Source organism: Phascolarctos cinereus, unplaced genomic scaffold (genome assembly GCF_003287225.1).
Source record: "Phascolarctos cinereus isolate Bilbo 61053 unplaced genomic scaffold, phaCin_HiC Scaffold_3;HRSCAF=262, whole genome shotgun sequence".
NCBI classification, from domain to species: domain Eukaryota; kingdom Metazoa; phylum Chordata; class Mammalia; order Diprotodontia; family Phascolarctidae; genus Phascolarctos; species Phascolarctos cinereus.
This window is the reverse complement of record NW_027555736.1, coordinates 187342866-187364233: the sequence shown is the minus strand read 5'-3', so window position 1 is coordinate 187364233 and position 21368 is coordinate 187342866. Positions and strand designations below refer to the sequence as shown.

Genomic DNA, 21368 nt, shown 5'->3' with positions numbered 1-21368 from the left:
AAACTCTGTCCCCTAGCATTTAAAATTCTTCTTAGTCTGCCTTTCATGTTATTCCCTTTTATGCTCGCAATGTTCCCATCAAACTGGTCTGTTTGCTATTTCTTGAGGTGGGCATACTCTCACCCAACTTTCTGCTTGTGAGGGGTCTGTCCTGCCTTCCTGCTTCTAATCCTCTTCCTCTTCACTTTTGCCTCTTAGAATCCTTAGTTTCTTTCAAGACTCAATTCAGGTGCCACCTCCTTCTAGGAAGCCTTTAGTCATTAGCATTCTCTCTCTCTCTCTCCCCCCGCCCCCATCTCCTGTTATATTGTATTTACTTATACAGATAAGTCGTTCATCCAGTAAAATATAAGGTCTTTCAGGAGAGTGATAGACTGTTTTTCATTTTGGTCTTTGTATCTTCTGAGACAATGTCTTATACTCATCTTGTTGAATTGCAGTTATGTGGTCCAGAGGTACCTGGTGAGATATACTCAGCTTCTCTTTGAGCTTTTCCAGGGGTTATTTTGTACCTGTTATATAGCTACTTATGTCAGTTCTATGATTCTATTTAGTATCAGTTTAAGATTGAGAGCCCAGATGGTAGCTTGCTTTTTTTGTCTGTATGTCTCATTGTGCTTTACTCCACCCCACCAACTCCCAACCATCGCCTGCCACCTCCGCTCCAGCCTTGGTTTTTCTTTTCTTGAAAACTGAAAATTCAGATCACTGTCTTGATTAAGATTCAAAGCAAATTTATCATGCCCTTCCCTACTTTTAAATTTAATGTTTATCAAGAAAGAAAGCAGTTCCTATTTGATAGTTTAGTTTGAATGCCGTTTTATGTTTAATTCAGCAAATAGGTATTAAGCACCTATTGGGTATAAAATTGTGCTCATCAGTATACAATTACATAGCTTCCTTTCCATATTACTTTAGCCTCAACCCTCCCTCCTTATTGTGAAATGGCATTTACATATTAAATACTACTAATTTCATTCATATTTGTATTTTCACTCTGACAGGATGGATCTTCACCTGAGCTTCCAAGTCTGGAACGAAAGAATAAAAGAAGGAAAATTAAAGGCAAAAAAGGTATGGTTTCATAATCTTGAAGAAAGATAGGGATTGAGTTCGTCATTTGATATCTATCTCTTGACAGAGAAAGATAATAAATTTAAGTAGAGAGATAATAAATTAAATAAAAATTATGCTTTTTTTTTAAAAAACAAAGATTTTAGTTTTCTCCTTCTGTTTGGGTGAGGGGTGTGGCAAGAATGGATAAAATTGCCAAAAAATAAAAAAGAAAGAATAGAAGGAAGAAGGAAGACCAGAAGGAATTAATAATAAGCTGGATGACATTGGAAGTTAATTGTTGAATTATATACTTGAAAAGGAAAGCAAGGTGTACATAATAGAGATTCACAGTTTAATGTAGAAACCTTTTTTTCTGTTCTGTGTATGAAAGTGCTCGTTTTATTTGGTGGTGTGTTCAAAAGAAAAAATTTTAAAACATTATATAAAGCAAATTTTTTTTTCAGCTGCTTGAACTTTATTGAGGAATTACTATTTTGTGTAGGAACTTTTAAAAATATTTAGCTACAACTTCAGAAACAATTTGGGGGTAATGAGGGTGAGGAAAATTAATTTGGTCATTATTTTCATATGATCATTTTATGCTCATGAGTTAACTACCGAAAAAAAATCAAACAGTTGAAAACTTTCTATGTTGACCCAAGGACAGAAGATAAGTATTATTAACAACATAACAAATAGAAAATTCATAGCTCAGTGGTTGTGTAGTTTATGTAAAAAGCAGTGAGCGGCTTACTTCTCCCTTTCTCATTAGAAGAAATACGAAGGAAAAGTCTTTCCTAATAGAATTGCCTGGCATCTTGACTTGCACTGTACCCAGGGATCCTTTCAAGTTCTTAATAAATTAAAGGAATAGTAGAATTCAAACAAGAATATATTACATGTTGTAAATGAGTCCACTAAAACATACAGGATCCCTACAGGCCATATATTGACTTAGAAAACCACATATTAACATTATTTATGTCCTATAATAGTTTCATTTTGTTAGATATTTCCCAATTACATTTTGACACCCTTCTAGCTTCACTCAGGAGTGTTGTTGGTCACATGTGGGCCTTAGGAGGTGTGTTTGGCAGTTTTGATCTGATACAGAATTTCATGGATCTCAGAAGGTTTAGAATAATTTTGAATTAATTTGTCATATTACTTATCATTATCAAGAACATTAAGAAAATGGTCTAATGTTAGCCATCCTATCTTCAGAATCCATCATTTTTGACCCTCCATCAATGAAAGTTGTGACATTTCCATGTATTACCAGGCAATCTTCAAAAATTTCTGTGTATTCTCTCATCACACAACTCTAATTTCATTTCCAGACATGCTGTATTTACAGAATTTTTCATCATTTTTTGTCTCTAGACATTTATTCTTTAGCTCCTTTGGTTGATAAATATCCCAGGACACAGTTACATGTGACTTTGCCCTCCTCTGAGCTGCAAATCCTTGAGCTTTTCTGATATGAGATAGTTTCATCATCAGTCCTTTTGGCTTGTGGCTCATCACTGCATTGATCAGAATTCTCAAGTCTTTCAAAGTTATTTTTCTTTATAATTTGTTGGCATTGTATAAATTGTTTTCCTGGTTCTCACTTCACTCTGAAACAGTTTCCAACTTTCACGTTCTGTGATTCAGTGAATTATCATAGACTCTTGTGCAAAGTATCTTGTTCCATAGAGTTGAAAGTAGGCAGAATAGCAGACACAAAATCTACATAAAGCAAAATTGTTGAGATTTGGTTGTCTGTGGTTATTGATTCTCTTGATTATAACTCCTATTGAAGTAATAGCAAAAGGAAAAAATTACCCATGTTTTTACTACTGTCTTCAGTCACACTTTTAGAAGTAATAGAAACTTCTTGATTTATATTGTAAGGGGTTAAAGTTAATGTACTTTTGTGATGTAATTGTAGGCTTATGATTTCTTTAATGCTGAAAGTTTTGAGATTCGATACACAGTAAAACACTTAAGTAAAATCCAAATCCAGAAAGTCTATTTAGATCGATTTTGTGCATAACTTTTCCACCTCAGATCCATTGGTGGGTTTTTTTTTTTTGTTTGTTTTGTTTGGTTCTTTTTTAGGCAGTTGAGGTTAAGTGACTTGCCCAGGGCCACAAGGCTAGTTAAGTGTCAAGTGTTTGGTCTGAGGTCAGATTTGAACTCAGGTCCTCCTGACTTCAGGGCCGGTGCTCTATCCACTGGGCCATGTAGCTGCCTCTCCACCTCAGATCCATTGCAGGCTTTCTCCAGCTATTTTTCTCTATATTGTGATGCCTCCTAGTAGATTTATTGTTAAGTGTCGTGCAAGGGGTGAGAAATTATGTCTCTTTGGTGTTAAGTAGTGACACTTATTTGTAGGGAACCCCCAGTGAGGAAATGCCCTGTGCTAGTGGAGATATTCTCCTCTTCTGCAACTGAATCTTAGTGTCTTGTCTGGGACATCAAAATGTCAAGTGACTTGCTTCAGGATCATGCAACTGTTTATCTGTCAGAAGAGAAGGGACTTCAACCCAGGTGCTGTCTTTAAGGCTTGCCTCTCTACCTCTCATATCATGCTACTTCTAAGTAGTATTTCAGAGTACTTTAAGGTTTGCATATATCATCTGAGCTTCAAAACAGATGAGGAAACAGTGTCAGAGAGGCAGATGTCATGATTGCAAAGTAAATGTTAGGTAGGATTTTTGAACCCAATTCTTCTTGACTTTGAGGTCAGCACAGGCATTCCTTTGGTATTACCTTCTAGGATGTGCTTCTACCTTGTTCTAGTCCCTTTCTAGTAGGTGATGGCCAGTGTAGGTTAATGCTGACCAGTATTGAGAGGTTGATTCACTTTTTAAGCTAGTCTAAACAAGTGATTTTTCTCTATTCACTAATTAAAAGTTTTCATAGTTATAGCCATTCATGAAAATATAACCTATAAACTGTCATTTCATTCTTTTAGGTAAAAGTTGGGATACTTTAGTGCCTTTACTTTATAAAGATATCACTAACCTATTTAGCAGAGAGAATTTAAGGAAGTATGGTGATTTTTTGAAAGAACGGGGTTTTATGAAAAACTTATTGAATCATCGTTTAAAATGTCCTATGGCAAAGAGGGGGGGCAGTGTAAAATAACAGGAAGGGATATACAAAGTAAATAGTGCTTTGCTTATTCTACTTATTCACCTATGTGGTTGTGAGGAAAGTGCTTCATAAACCTTGAATCTCTCTCTCTCTCTCTCTCTCTCTCTCTCTCTCTCTCTCTCTCTCACACACACACACACACACACACACACACACACACATGCGCACACACACACACTATTAAGAGTATCTCTAAATAGCATAAAACTTTTCTAAATGAAAGTGAAATTATCATGAAGTATTTGTATTATTTAAAATAATATATTCTAAAATATATATTATTAGTGTGCTTTGGTATTATAAACACTTTTCATTATTTCCAAAATAATTTTTTTAAAGTGGGCAAATAATGGAATAATAAATAGTTGCTACTATAACTACAATTATTCTTTTAGGTAATTAAAATTTTAGAAATGTTTCTTTGAAATTAAATAGATCCACAGTTGTTTTAAGTGTATTGCCCTGATATTAAGTTCTTTAATGTGATGTAATTACTTAGTCTGTGTCATTCCAAATACTTGAATACTATTAAATGGTTTTATTTTGGACATTTTTATCCTCCAAAATGATCAGAATCTTGTGTAATTGTTTGCTATAGATTGCTTTTGAATTTCCTTAGTTGCCTTAATTATGGAGGAAGTTAACATTTATAAATATAAATTTTTCTTTCTTCCTCATTTGTAATTCACATTATTTTCATTCAGTAGGAAGTGAAAGCCTGTTTAGATCGTCACTTATCATAAATTATGTCTATAACAATGTCCCAACTAGATTATGAGCTTTCTTGAAGTCCTGTGTATATATAGAGTCTTCCAACCACTTGGGCTAGGTGGTATGTGTATACATGTGTTGTTAAAGATGGTATTAGAGTATTAAGCTTTGGGAGAGTTAATAAAACTTGTATTATTTTTTGAAAGAACTATTTTAGTAGTGAGAAACATGGATTTGATAGAAATGTGTTTATATTATATTCAAAATGCTAACATGTATATTTTAGGAGTAAGATGTTTTATATAATTTCAGATTTTGAAAGCCCTTAAATTATTATCCAGATGGCCAAAACCATTTGCTTTTATATTTTGTAGAAAACTTTCACAACACAAAACTTAGCCACTTTTAAGAAACAAAAAAAGCATGAGTGTAATATTGTAACTTAAAGCAAGAAATCCTATTTCCTGAGTTTGTAGTTTCTGGCTTAGGTAACTGTGGGAGCACATAGCTTTGAAATACATTCAGTGTCTAGTGAGAGAACCAAGGGAGAAAATATGGATTTGTCCCATCATAAAGTATCTATTTAATGGCTACTAAAGAGCTGTATGAAATGAAAATTTCCTTTGCTAAAGTGGGCTTGATCTTCTTTTGGCAGAACGTTCTCAGGTTGACCAACTGCTGAATATTTCTCTACGGGAGGAAGAATTGAGTAAATCCCTGCAGTGTATGGATAATAATCTTCTGCAGGCCCGGGCAGCCCTGCAGGCAGCATATGTGGAAGTCCAGAGGCTACTTGTGCTGAAGCAGCAGGTAATGGAATGGAATCTTTATGTCTGGTTGGAAATAATTATTTGTGTTGAACTGCAAAGGAAAAAATCCTTCTCTCTTCTTAGATAACTATGGAGATGAGCGCCCTAAGGACCCACAGAATACAGATTCTACAAGGATTACAAGGTACTAAGGCGATCTCATGGACTTTGCTTTGCATACAAACATATTTGAAATGTTGTAAGCAACAAGGTATCATAGAGAGAAGATATTTAGATTTCTTAAAGGAATTCAGGAACCCTGAACTTTATTCAAGTTCTGACTGAGTCCTTTTGTGTCTTTGGATGAATCATTAATTTGCCTGAGCCTTGATTTTGAGGTAGAAATGGACACAAAACCTGCCTTGTCTGCCACATGGGAATGAGAAATATTAGTCATTCATAAAAGAGTTATTAAAGGGCTTTAGAATTTATAATGCCCTATACAGTTATAAATCTTAATTGTTGATTTCTTTTTTCTTTGGTTTAGAATTTATTGACTTTAGATGAATAATACATATATGTACATTTGTTCCATTTCTACAGAAACTTATGAACCTCCTGAGCGGACAGAACAGGTTCCCTGCAGTCCTTCCCTTGAGCGAAAGTGCAGATCCCAGACAGCTGCTGATCCCCCTCCTCTGCCTAGTCCCTTTTTTCCTTTTTTTCTGGAGACTCCCCCTTCCCATATATCTGCCCCTGGAATGCCACTTCGAGTGTGCACACCACCTGCTTTTCAGGCTCCTGGGAGTATCACATGCCCAGCTCCAGACTCATCAGTGCAGATTAAACAAGAGCCCATGTCTCCTGAGCAAGAAAATGTGAATGCTGTGCTACAGGATTCTGCCTGCAGTGCTTCTGAGGAATTGCTACAAACCAATAGTATGTCAGTCAGCTTTCTTCTGCGTTAAGGATAGGTAATCTTAAGGAAGGGAAATAGGGCAAAATGTCAGCTAGTGTAATTACTTCTGATTGGCTGACTGTTGCAAGTTATTCAGTAATACTGTAGTACATGCCTCTTAAGATGAAGAGTATTATGACTTCTTTTAGTTTGTTTTTCTCTATAAGGTTTGTTGGGCAGATCTGGCCACAGGGCTTTAGGTCTTTGTAAGTTGCTGTAATTTTTAATTACAGTTCCTTACTACTTTTTAAAGAATCATTTACTAAAATCAATAAAGAGCTGTTTATTTGCTTTTTTGTTATATGCTTGTTGAGAGTCAGTAGAGTTATTTGAAAACTATCTGTCCCTATCATTATAATTATTAATGTCAATTAAATGTAAGTCTTAGGCAAAGTGTTAAAGCTTGGATCATGTGAAAACCCTTGATTTAGGGTATAATATCAATGTGTTGCCTTTCATCAGCATGTGTCATAGGAGAGCCAGAATTTGGAAAATAAGACTAATTACAATGAAATTCCTCAGTCTGCAACCACTCCTTTTTTCTTTTTTTTCCGGCCTTGACCAGCCAAAAAGTAACTCCTACCAACTCTGGTGCCCTGCAGAAGTTAATAAAATTACCTAATGGGAGGCGTCTTAGGGGTTTTCTGAAGGTCAGGATGAGCTAGGAGTTCCTGAATGAATGATGGGAAGACTTAAGACCAAGAGTGAGAAAGAAGAATGACGTCTGTATAAAGGAGAGTTTTAGAAGCTGAGTTCATATAGGGGATGCATATGTTAAAAATCACAATTTTTCTTTGATGATATATTGTAAAAATATTAATAAAGGGGATTATAGACTTTATATTGTGACCGTTAACTGGGCCTCATACTAATACTTGATCTGCTTATGAACTTGCTCTTTATGCACACAGTAGAACCAATTGGAGAGTTATATCCACAATACATTCTTAATTATTGACACAATCTTAGAATTTATATATCTACATACATACCTGAAGTTACATGCTTATTTTAATCCCTCAGTACTGATAGTTATCTAAGGAATGTTCTAAATAAACCTATTTACTTTGGTCTCTGGAGTATATTCCACTAGTGATTTGGTTTAGGCATTTCAGCACAACCTAGATTTCATTTTCAGCCCTGAAACCTGCTAAGTCATCTATAGGAAATGGTGAAGCTCCCTTCAGTCAAACCATACCAGTTTGTTGACTTTACTGTTGGTTTACCCCTAACTTGTAATCCAAGATGGAGAATTGCTAATTTACTTTTCAGGAATTCAATAGGGCAAACAAAAAAAATTTTAGAAAAATAGCACCACCCATGCCTATAGAATTATCCATGTGACTATCGTAGTTTGCATTCTAGATAGCAATTCTCTGAATTCAGTAGTCTTTCTCAACTAAAAGCAGTATGAATTCTTAGCCATCAAGGGTATAATTTCAGGTTTGGTTTGTTTTTGTTTTTTTTTCCCCCCAGAGATAACACATTTATTATATCAGCATTCCCCAGCAAGTTATCTTCCTATATTTTGGGATAGCTAGGAGGTACAGGGATAGAGTATAGGCTCTGGAGTCAGGAGGACCTGAGTTCAAATCTGGCCGAGGACAGTTGACACTTATTAGCTGTGTGACTCTGGGCAAGTCACTTAACCCTGATTGCCTCACAAAAAAACAAAAACAAAAAACCTAACAGAATCCATGTATTTTATATGGGTGGGCTATTCAGTACTTCCATTAACCAATTTTGTATTCTCTAGTGACTATATCCAGAAGCCATCTTGGAAAGATCACAATCAATGATAGTTCATAATAAATAATAATAATAATAATAATAATAATAATAATAATAATAATAAAATTGGTGCTTTTAAATGAAATCCTACAAAATTGTATTTTTACAATTAAAATCAGTCTGGCTTTTTCCAAGTCTTTGCCAGTCTAGTTCAAGCTGTGACGTTGAACTCTTCTGTCATTAAGCAGTAACCTCCCTGCTTCCTGGCAGAAAGTTTATCGTTTTGGAGAATTAATTCTTCCCTCTGAAATATCCTTGCATGTGGGTAGAATTATTCATAACCTTGCTATTTGGGTTTTTCCAGTCCCCAGATTGTTGCTGCAGATAATTTCCTCTTAAAGACCAGTTCTATTCAATGTTTTGCTCACTATATGACCCTAATTTATACATTGTTTTCTCATTCTAGTATGTGGATTTCTTTTTTCATTTTTATTTGTTTTATAATACATTGTTTCTTTTCTTCTAGATGCCCCTATTCTCATTGTAGTATTACTAACCCTGTGTGTATTCTTTTATGAGCAGGGTTGCCCATTTTGGAATTATATAATTTGCTTTATACTTTTGGACCTGATCATCTGTTCTGTACTTTACCAAGTCCCAGTAGGAGCCAAAACTTTCTTTTTCCCAATTATTTTTATTTATTTTGTTAAATATTTCTCAAGTACAGGTAAAACTTTTTTAGTAGTCTTTTTTTTTAAAATTTGAATTCCAAGTTGTCTCCCTCCCTTCTGCCTCTCCTCCTTTTTGAGAAGGCAATCAGTTTGATTTTAATTATGCATATGAAGTCATGCAAAACATTTCCATATTAGCCTTGTTGCCAAAGAGACACAAAATAAAACAATAAAAATGTTTTTAAAAGTGTACTTTCATTAGTTCTCTCTCTGGAGGCAGATGGCATTTTTCATCATATGTTTTCTGGAATTGTCTTGGATTATTCTCTTGATCAGAGTAGCTAAGTCTTCAGTTGATCATCCTTACAATATTTCTGTGTACAATGTTCTCCTGATTATGCTCACTTCACTTTGCCTGAATTCATGTAAGTCTTTCCAGGTTTTTCTGAAACTGTTCTGCTCATCACTTCTTTTATTTAATTTTAGTTTTCAACATTTACTTTCACAAGATTTTGAGTTCCAAATTTTCACCCCATCTTGCCCCCCCCAAGATGGCATGCATTCTGAATATCCCTTCCCTTAATCAGCCCTCCCTTCTCTCTCTCCCCTCCTTCTCTTATCCCCTTCCCCTTCTATTTTCCTGTAGGGCAGGATAGATTTCTCTACTCCATTTCCTGTATTTCTTATTTCCCAGTTGCATGTGAAAACATTTTTTTTAAACGTGTTTTTAAAACTTTGGGTTCCAGATTTTCTCCCTTCCTCCTTCCCTACCCATCCTCATTGAAAAGGCAAGCAACTCAGTATAGGTTATACAAGTGCAGTTATGCAAAACACTTCCATTAAGTAGTCATGTTTTGAAAAACTAACTCTCTTTCCCTTAATCTTATCCTGCCCCCCTATTTATTCTGTTCTTTCTTTTAACCCTGTCCCTCCTCAGAAGTGTTTGCTTCTGATTACCCCCTTTCCCAGTCTGCCCTCCTCTCTGTCATTCCCCTGCTCTCTTATCCCCTTTTCCCCCTATTTCCCTGTAGGATAAGACAGATTTCCATACCCAATTGAGTGTGTATGTTATTCCCTCCTTAAGCCAAATCCTGTGAGAATAGATTCACTCATTCCCTCTCACCTTCCCCTGTTTCCCCCCACTGTAAGTCTGCTCATCACTTCTTATAGTACAATAGTATTCCATCACAATTATGTGACATTCCACGCTTGTTTAGGCATTCCCCAATTGATGGGCATCCCCTTGATTTCTAATTCTTTGTCACCACAAAAACTGCCATAAATACTTTTGTACATATAGATCCTTTTCCCTTCTCTTTGAGATAGAGACCTAGTAATGGTATTGCTGGGTTAAAGGGTATACACAGTTTTATAGTCCTTTTTGCTTAGTTTCACATTGTTCTCCAGAATGGTTGGACTAGTTCACAGCTCCACCAGCAATGCTTTAGTTATTCCACATCCCCTCTAGCATTTGTCATTCTCTATTTCTGTCATGCTAGCCAATCTTAATAGATAAGGTCATATCTCAAGACTTGTTTTAATTTATATTGTTCTAATCAGTAGTGATTTAGAGCATTTTTTCATATGACTTAGTAGCTTCGATTTATTCTGAAAATTTGCTTTTCATATCCTTTGACCAGTTATCAACTGGAAAGTGCCTTTTATTTTTAGAAATTTGGTTCAGTTCTACATATATATTCAATATATTTGAGAAATGAGTCTTTTATCAGAGATATTTTCTGTAAAATTTTTCTCCAGTTTCCTATTTTATTTCTAATTTGGCTTCATTGTTTTGTTTGTACAAAAGCTTTTTAATTTCATATAATCAAAATAATCTATTTTACTTCCCATAATCCCCCTATCTCCTTTTTGAACATAAACTCTTCCCTTACCCATAGTTCTGAGAGGTAAATTATCCCATGCTCTCCTAATTTACTAATGATTTCCTCCTTCATGTCCCAAGTCAGTTATCCATTTTGATCTTGTCTTGATATATGGTGTGAGATATTGGTCTAAGCCTACTTTTCGCCAGACTGCTTTCCAGTTTTTCTAGCAATTTTTGTCAGATGTTGAGTTCTTACCCCAAAAGCTTGGATCTTTTGGTTTATCAAATACTAGATGACTATGGTCATTTACAACTTTGTGTTGTGTTCCTAATCCATTCCACTAATCCACCACTGTTAGCTAGTACCAGATTGTTTTGATGATTGTTTTGTAATATACTTCCAAATCTGGAACTGCTAGGCTGCCTTCCTTAACATTTTTTTTCATTGATTCCTTTGATATTCTTGACCTTTTGTTCTTTCAGATGACTTTTGTTACTATTTTATCTAGCTCTATAAAATAATTCTTTGGTTGTTAGATTGGTATGACACTGAATGAAAAAGTAAATTAACTTAGGTAGAATTGTCATTTTTATAATATTGGTTCAGCCTATTCATGAGCAATTGTATTTCTCCAGTGGTTTAGATCTGCTCTTATTTATTGTGAAAAGTATTTTGAAATTGTGTTCCTATAGTCCTTGGGTTTGTTTTGGCAGGTAGACTCCCAAGTACTTTGTATTGTCTACAGTTATTTTAAATGGAATTTCTCTTCCTATCTCTTTCTGCTGGGTTTTGTTGGTAGTATATTGAAATACTGGTGATTTATGTGAACTTATTTTATATCCTTCAACTTTGCTGAAGTTGTTTCAGCTAATTTTTCAGTTGATTCTATCTGCAAAGAGTATTACTTTGTATCCTTATTACCCATTTTTATTCCATCAGTTTCTTTTTCTTGCTTTATTTCTATAGCTAGCATGTCTAGTACAGTATTGAGTAATACTGATGGTAATAGAGATCCTTGCTTGACTTCTGATCTTATTAGAGGCTTCAGGTTTATTCCCCTGTTATTGATGATGCTTACTTTTGGTTTTAGATAGATACTACTTATTTAAAGAAAGGCTCCATTTATTCCTATACTTTCTAGTGTTTTCAGTAGGAATGGGTGTTGGTTGTATCTTATCAAAGGCTTTTTATGCATCTATTGATTTAATCATGATTTTTATTATTGTTACTGATATGGTCAGTTATGCTGATTGTTTTCCTAATATTGAATTAGCCCTACATTCGTGCTGTAAATCCCACTTGGTCATAGAGTATGGTCTTTGTCATATATTGCTACAATTTCCTTGCTAGTGTTTTATTGAAAATTTTTGAGTCAGTTGAGTCAGGATTCTGTTCATTAGGGAAATTTGTTTATGTTTTTCTTTCTCTGTTTTTGTTCTCCTTGGTTTAGATATCAATACTATATGTCACAAAAGGAATTTGATGGGACTCCTTTACCTATTTTTTTCCCAGTATTTTATATAGTATTGGGATTAATTGTTCCCTTAAATGTTTGGTAGTATTTACTTGTGAATCCATTTAGTCGTGGGGTTTTTTTCTTAGGCTTATTAAATTTCTTTGATGGCTTACTAAATTTCTTTTTGTAAGAGTCCTTTCAATATTCTATTTCCTCTTTGTTAATCTGGACAGTTTATATTTTTGTAAGCATTCATCAGTTTCACTTAGATTGTCATATTTACTTGCATGGAATTGGGAAAATAACTCCTGATAACTGCTTTAATTCATCTTCATTGGTAGTGAATAGTAATAATTTGGCTGTCTTTAAAAAAAAAAAGAAATTAACCAGTGATTTATGTATTAGTAGTTTTTTCATAAAACCAGCTCCTACTTTTATTTATTAGCTCAGTGGTTTTTTATACTTTCAGTTTTCCATTTCCATTTTGGTATTTAATTGGGGATTTTTAATTTATTTTTCTTTCTTTCTTTTTTCAGTTGCATGCCCAATTCATTGATCTACTCTCTCTCTTCTTTATATATGCATTTAGAGATATAAAATATCTCTAAATAAAATTTTAAAATTTTGGAATGTTGTGTCATGGTCATTCCCTTTAATGAAATAATTGTCATTTCTGTGATTTGTTCTTTGACCCACTCATTCTTTAGGATTAGATTATTAATTTCTTATTAGCTTTTAATCTGTGCTTTGTTAGATGCAATTTCTATTGCGTTATAGTCTGAGAAGGGTGCATTTAATATTTCTGCTTTTCTAATTTTGGTTGTGAAGTTTTTAATGCCATAATACGTGGTCACTGTTCGTGAATGTGCTGTGTACAGTTGAGAAAAAAGCCTTTCTATTCCCAGAGATCCATTATATATATATATCTGGCTTTTCTAAGTTTCTATTCATCTACTTAACTTCTTTCTTAATTTATTTTATGATTAAATTTATCTCGTTCTGAGAGGAGAAAGTTCCTTATTAGTATAGTTTTACTTTCTGATAACTTCTGTAATTCATTTAAATTCTCCTGTAAGAGTTTGGATGCTATGCCATTGGATGCATATATTTTTAGTATTGATATTACTTCATTGTCTATGGTTCCTTTTAGCAAGATATAGTTTCTCTTTTAATTAGGTCTGTTTTTGCTTTAGTTTTGTCCAAGCTAATGATTGCTATCCCTGCTTTTTTACTTTTACTAAAAAGCACAATAGATTTTGCTCCAGCCCTTTGTTTTAACTCTGTGTGTGTCTCTCTGTTTCTTTTTTTTTATCTTGTAAACAATATATTGTTGGATTGTGGTTTCTAAGCTATTTTGCTGTCCACTTCTGATTTTTAAATGAGTTCATCCCATTCACATTTACAGTTATCGTTACTAACTACATTTCCCTTCATCTTATTTTCTTATCCTTTTTGCTCTTTTTTTATCCTGTGCCTCCTCTAAAGTCAGTATTTCTTCTGAGTACTGCCTTCTTTCGTCTGTCCTTCATTCTGTCACACACCCCCTTTTTCTTAAACCCTTCCCCTCATTACTTACCGAGTTGGCCAAGATAGGTTTCTATTATTAGTTGAGTGTGTGTGTGTGTGTGTGTGTGTGTGTGTGTGTGTGTGTTTTCCCTTTTTGGAACCAGTTTAGATGTGAGTGAGGTTCAAGCACTGCTCATCCCCCACACCATTTTCCCCTCCACTGTAAAAGCTCTTCCTTGGATGCTTTTTTTATTTGATACAATTCTCCTCATTTTTCCTTTCCCTTCCCCCTTCTCCCAGGGTATCCCTCTTTCTTGCATATTCACTTAAAAAAAAATTATCCCAACATCATCAGCTCACTCCTGTACCCTCTTTTTATGTAGAATCATTCTATTTGTTGTAGTAATGATAAAGTTCTTAGAAGGTGCTCATAACATTCCCATATAGAAAGGTGAATAGTTTAACCTTATTGACTCCTTTATGATTTCTTCACGTTTATCTTTTAATGCTTCTCTTGAGCCTTGTATTTGAAAGCCATATTTTTTCTTTGGCCCCGGTTTTTACATCCAGAATGCTTGAAAGCCTTCTATTTCATTAAATGTCCATGTTTTCCTCATCACTGATTGTGCTTTGTTTTGCTGGGTAGGTTGTTCTTGGTTATAATCTCAGCTCTTTTGCCTTCTGGAATATCATTTTCCAAGCCCTCCACTCCTCTAATGTGGTAGCTGCTAAATCTTGTGTGAACCTTAACTGTGGCTCCACAATATTTGAATGATTTCTTTCTGACTACTTTTGAAGTATTTTCTCTTTGACTTAGGAGCTCTAGTGTTTGGCTATAATACTCCTGGCAGTTTTATCTCTTTTTTATCTATTTCTAAGTCATTTGTTTTACTGATAAGTTATTTCACATTTTCTTCCATGTTTTCATTCTTTTGTCTTTTTATTGTTTCTTGGTCTCCCATGGAATTATTAATTTCCACTTGCTCTTTCGTTGTTTTCTTTTTTCTTGCTTAGGCAGTCGGGGTTAAATGACTTGCCCAGAGTCACACAGCTACTAAGTGTCAAGTGTCTGAGGCCAGATTTGAACTCAGGTCCTCCTGACTCCAAGGCCAGAACTCTATGCATTGTGCCACCTAGCTGCCCCACTCCCCAATTCTTATTTTTAAGGAATTATTATTATTATTATTGTTATTATTTTTAAGGCAATTGGGGTTAAGTGACTTGGCCAGGGTCACACAGCTAGCAAGTGTCAAGGTTTGGTCTGAGGCTGGATATGAACTCAGGTCCTCCTGACTTCAGAGCTGGCGCTCTATCCCCTGCGCCACCTAGCTGCCCCAGGAATTATTTTCTTCAGTGAACTTTTGTTCCTCTTTTTCCATTTGGCCAGTTCTGCTTTTTAAAAAGTTTTTTCTTCAGTGAATTTTTGTACCTTTTTTTCTACTTGGACAAATCTGTCTTTTTAAGGAGTTCTCTTTTTTTCGGTGTTTTCTTTTCATATTTTGAATTCTTCAGGAATTCTTGTTGGGCTTGTTTTCAATTCACCCTGAAACCCACCGCCCCAGAGGCTTTGCTTGTAGTTGTTTTAACTTTGTCTTTTTGAGATCTTCCTGTCATCATAGTAGCTTTTTATGATCAGGTTCTTGGTTTTTGTTTGCTTGTTTTCAAACCTGTTTCTTGATCTGGAACTTAAATTAATGTTGACCCCTATTCCTTGGTAGATCTAGAGTTCTGTTCTGGTAGTTTACAAGTTTTTGGTGCTTCCAATGTGGTTTGATCTGAGAAAAGCAGTGGTCATTGCTCTCTTGGTCTTCACTCTGGTCCTTAACCAGGAAAGGCCCCTGATCTCTTAGGATTGCAGTTGATAGTGCTCCTCAGCGCCCTCCCCCGCATCAGAAATAATATTGTTCCTCGGATTCTCTGATTTCTTAGGGCAGGAAGTATTATTGCCCATCAGGCCTCCCCACTCCCTTTTGACTGCTCTCTGCCCTTGAAATGTGACCCAGAAGTGGATATAGGGTTGCCAAACAGAGTCTGGTCTTACATTCAGTGCTAGCACGGGAGGATTCTGTAATCTCTTTCTGACCAGTTGCCAGGTTCCCTTATTATCTTTGTTTTGAGAGCACCAGAAATTCTGCTGCTTTTCTCACCACCATAGAGTCCCACCACTGGTGTTTCATACAGACGGACTCCCGGTCGATTATCCTCTTCCCTTGTCATAGAATCTCTTTTCAACCTCCTGTGGTGTCTTGGGATGGAAGGATTTCTCACTCAATTTGTTGGCTCTGCCACTCCAGTATTCACTTTGAAGCATTATTTCAAAGTTGTTTGGAAGGGGCATGTTGGGATTACATAGCTGAGTGCTTCACTGCTCCACAATCTTTCCTAAAGCTTTTCTTAACAGTTGCTATTAGAACAGAAACTTCTCTGCCTGTTTACCTCTTTCTCTATCCTGACTTTTTCATAGAGTTCCCTTGTAAGATCATTCATTGTTAGAATTTTTCAGAGACTTAGTAATTAATGAAATATTTTTATTTATTTATTTTAGGCAATTGAGGTTAAGTGACTTGCCCAGGGTCACACAGCTAGAAAGTGCCAAGTGTTTGGTCTGAGGCCGGATTTGAACTCAGTCCTCCTGACTTCAGGGCAAGTGCTTTATCCACTGTGCCACCTAGCGGCCCTCATAATTAATGAAATATTTTCCTGAACAGTCTTTTCAGTTGTTCAGGTATCGTATGATACTACCAATTTTCACTCATATCATTCTGAGTTGATTGGATATTCTTAACTCTACATCCTTTAAGTATCTTATATTTTATTCTAGGTAATTTAAACTCAAAATCTTCTAAGTCTTCTCACGTAGTAGAAATTAGGCATTGGTATATGCTCAGTTTTTAATTTTTATTTCTATTTCCTTTACTGTAGCTTTTATTATTTTATTTTAGTAATCAGTTATTTGTGCTGATCCTCAAAATGTTTAATTCTGCTCTTTTCTGATAGTGCCTTCATTTATCCTTTCTTACTAAAATTCATTTGTAACTTTAAATTTCCAAAATTTCATTTTTAATCTTATCTTACTTTGTTATTAGCTCCTTGGTTTTTTTTTCATTTTAAATTACATAATACATTTGCTTTGCCATGTTCTAATTCTTTTTTTTTTAACCCAGTTCCTCTTACATGACCTTTAATACTCTTATTTATTCTCAATTAATTACTCTTTTATATTGATAAATATACCACAAAGTTCATACTATACATACTTGTTTTTCCGTCTTTCCCTCTCTTCCCTCTTGCTCTTCCTTCTCTTCCCCCCTCTCCCCTATTCAATAGGAAATTCATGTACTCCAGTTACCATTTTAAATAACTCAGCCAGGGAGGGCAGGTATCTCCTTTTTGCTATTTTTTTTTTCCCATTTTTTGGCAGGTATCTTCTTCCTCTCTCTTTTTTTTTTAATTTGGCTAGACAGTGGTGTTAAGTGACTTGCCCAGGTCACACAGCTAGTGTCAAGTATCTGAGGCTAGATTTGAACTCAGGTCCTAACTCCAGGACCGGTGCTCTATCCACTGTGCCACCTAGTTGCCCCTAGGTACCTTCTTTCTTAAAATGCCACCAATTCTTTTTCTTTAGGATACTGTTAAGACTTAATTTTTCTATGCTTTTCCAATTCCTTTAGTTTGGCTGACTTTGCAAACAAAACTTTTATCAGGATTTAGGACCTTATTGTTTCAAATAGAACAGGGTAGAAAGCGGAACCAAAAAAACTGGAATACTTTGTATTGCAGAGCCAAATTTGAAATCAGAGGACTTGAGTTTGAATCTCAACTCTGAAATTTCCTTCCTTAGTATCCTTTGGCAAGTTTCTCAGCTATTTGGATCTAAATTTACTCATGTGTAAAAGGCGGAGTAAATGCCCTTTAAGGAACCTTTCATTTCTAAGTCAGTGACCCTATGCTACTATCATTTCCAAACTAGACCTTTGTGCACACACATACTTAACTCAGGTTTCCTATTTCAGGTTTTCCTAATTGCACCAAAACAATTTATAATACACTTTAAGATTGTACTGACCTATCTGAGGATATCTTTCCTCATAATTTCTGTATTACTAAGTTATTGAGACTAAAACTGCTTTGACTCCACTATTTCAAAACTGCAAGAGGAAGAGGAAATGCTATGTCTAGGATTCCACAGTCTCTGGGGCTAACCATTGAGCCAGAAAGTGTGACCAAGCTACAGGAGGAATATTAGGAGACACTCACATAACAATGCTATTAGACTTAATTCCAGGGATTGTAGGATGAATGATTTATCTCAGGTTCCCCTCTGGAATAATTTCCTAGAGCCATTCAGTCAAAGTCAAAGTGAACTTCAGGATAACCATAGGGGATCTTAGAAATATGGCAAAAATGTCACACCAAGGAATAGCAGACCAGAAAATTCACTTCTTAATGTGCCAGGGAAATAGAATTTCTTAAATGGAGTATTCTAATATCCAAGTGACAACCTTCTAGATTCTGTTATTCTAATATTTCAACTCCCACCTAAATTATCTGTTTGAATTATGTATTAGTATACCAAGAGGGAGAAGAATGGGTTTAATATTGCCCAACATTTTGCATCTGCCTATTATACCGTTGTTGATATGTATTTGCATATATTCTTTATTTGAACTGTAACAGAATCTCCCTTGTTGGTGATTTTTTTTCTACATGTGTTGCAAAAGTCTCATAACTGTAACAGAACCTCCTTTGTTGGTGATTTCTCCTACACGTGTTCAAAAGTCTCATAAGCTTAGGATCTTTTAGCTTTGGTGATCACACAGCCAGACTAACCTAACAACTCACCCTAATATGAGACTTTCCTTGAAAATGGAATTGTATATTTATTGAGCATACAAAGTATATATACTAACCACTTTGGACAAATGGCCAAACGACTTCATCAAAACCGAAGTTAATCAGGTAAGTTTTTTTGCATGAGGAGCTTAGCTTTAATAACTTCACAGTGACTGTCAGAACGTGGAGACAGTAAAGTTATACATATGCAAAAGGAAGAAATTTGAGGCTAAAGTGCATGACAGTGATAAAATACATGTACTTAGGATACTAGGAAGAGAATTGAAAACTGAAACTTATAGGGTAGACGGGATAGGATAAAGATTTCCTGGTACTTCCTTCAGCAAGTTAATTTAGATGTAGATGTTAATGACTCATTTACTTCCTGATCTCAAGGACATGAATTTTTCTTTTTGTCTTTATGTTTTTTTCTTCCTGCCCAATCATCTGGCTTTTAAAACATCTCTTTGAAGCAACTGACTTTTTGCCCAGTTGTGGATGGTCTATCAATTCCCATTTATATAGGAAAAGAAAGGATTAAGTGCTCAAGGACTAAACCCCACAGTGTTGTGGGATGAGACAGATTTTTTTCCCCCAAGGGCCCAACCTGGAAATTGTAAATGAGCCATTTATAGTTTTGCTGATCCTGCTTTCTAACTTGTGTTCCTTCAGATCTTCTTTCAAGGACTAACAGTCAATCTCAGCCAAATAGGGCCTGCTTTTCTAAAGAAGGTTGGGTTTCATAGTTCCCCTCAGCCCTGCCTTTTTAGGGCTGCATCTCTAGATCTTTCCAAGGTTCCTAGTTACCCACCTTGGGCTAATTAGGCAAATTAATTGTGGTGTTGTAAAAAGAAATCTGTACCTTGAGTTCAAATTTAAGTTCTGCTTACTCCATATATGACTTTGTACAAAACACTTTATCTGCTTATCTATAAAGGGAGGGCTGGGACTAGAAGATCTAAGGACCCTTAGTCCTAGTTCTAAGAGCTTTCCCCTTAGGGCTATCTTGGCTGTGACATACTTTTCATGCTGCTCTGATATCAGCCTGCTAACAAAAAACAAAGCCAAACTGTTCTTAATTGAACTTACTTTAAAAACAACTACCATGGCCCTTGAAGAATTCCTAATGAGATTTTGGGAATAGTTATTTATGATGGTGATAATTAAGAATTAAGGATAAGTCTGGTTTCCTAAGCAAAAAGATAAAAAAGCCAGACATCTTAATGGTGTGGAGAGTATAAAAGTAATAAGAGTGTTGGTGTCTGATGTAATATTTCTTGTTAGGTTGGCTTTTTGTTTTTTTTTGTAAGTAATGAGTAACTTTTAAATTTGAGAGTTGATAACCTAAAAGAATACATTATAGAAATAGTTTTAAAATGCTGAATTTCTAAGCTATTTGAATGAAAATGTATACTGGAAACCACTTATGCCCAGGAATAAAGATGAAAGAGCTTCCCTGGCTTAGAGGAATTTGTTGCCTTTGAAATATAGACTATTTGTAACAACTATGCTTCTTTCTGCATACGAGTGACACCAAGTAGCCATTATATTAGATGAAATCAGTTTTTTGTTCCTAAGTTGGTACAAAGAAAAATGCAGTAATTCTGCCTTCCCTTCTTTAGGAGAGATCAGTGGCAACTATTCGTTGTACCCAATCATCGCTGGGACATTGTCCCTGTCCCACTTAACAGAAAGCTTCCAGAATTCAAGCCAAGAGCTGAAGTCATCCCTGGAACAAGGTGGTGCCAGAAGAGTAGAACAATCTGCTTCCCAATTAATTGGTCCTCTTATCGTAAAGAAAGAGGGGGATATGTCAACCAAAAGTACCACCATTGCTGAGCCCTGTAGCAGCTCCTTTTTGAGCCTGACTTTTCCTTCACAAACTCCTTTGGAGAAGGAGCAGCCAGTGTTGGCTGAACAGCCAGCAGAATCCACTCTGATGTCAGCTGAAGGCAAGGGAAACAAGAAAAAAAAGAAGCTCAGGAAAAAGAAAACTCTGAGAGCAGCCCATGTGCCTGAGAATAGTGACACAGAGCAGGATGTCTTTACTGCCAAACCTGTAAGGAAAATCAAAGCTGGAAAGATGACTAAAGGAGGAAAAGTTACAACGTCCACATCCTTAGAACAGGAAGATGGGAGAACTGGTCAGGAGCAAGACAGAGGTAGAGATGATCCTGACAGTGACTCTTCCTTGGAAGTTCTCGAGATTCCTAACCCACAGTTAGAAGTGGTAGCCATTGAATCATCTGAGTCTGGAGAGGAGAAACCAGATAGTCCATGTAAAGATGATACCTGGAACTCTACAGAGCAGTCCCTACTGGAAGCATCTCGTTCTGGCTGTGATGAAGTAAGCTCTACCAGTGAAATTGGAACACATTATAAAGATGGCATCCCTATAAGGTAATAACTTCTTGCCTGAGCAGCCTGGCTCTCACTAAATTTTCTTTCTACTGTGAATCAGCACTTACATCGATTATATATCTATATCTATACACATACTCATGTGGAAGGGGAATGGTGTATATATGATCAAAGGGCAAGAGCAAGTGACGGTGCAGTGGATAGTTAATGTGATCCGTTGGTACCCTCAAGATGTCGGAAGAACAAATAGGCCTCCTGTCTTACTGCATGTAATTGCCCTGACAAACTTATGGGAAAACAGAGACAAAAATCAAAAGATTTTTGTCAGCCATTAATGGGTTGTGATCCCCATCATTGGAGGAAGTA

At 35.7% G+C, this 21368-nt stretch overlaps 1 protein-coding gene across 4 annotated transcripts in view; it reads left to right on the top strand.

The window, feature by feature from the left end:
- Window positions 1–21368, top strand: part of ZNF106 (zinc finger protein 106) — an 86802-nt gene that overhangs the window by 35831 nt on the left and 29603 nt on the right. For all 4 annotated transcript variants that reach the window (XM_078151363.1, XM_021009330.2, XM_021009331.2 and 1 more), the window contains 5 exons: window positions 1005–1074; window positions 5567–5721; window positions 5805–5865; window positions 6264–6599; window positions 20264–21041. In XM_078151363.1, coding sequence (XP_078007489.1) covers window positions 1005–1074; window positions 5567–5721; window positions 5805–5865; window positions 6264–6599; window positions 20264–21041 — 1400 coding nt within the window. The remainder of the gene's footprint in view (window positions 1–1004; window positions 1075–5566; window positions 5722–5804; window positions 5866–6263; window positions 6600–20263; window positions 21042–21368) is intronic.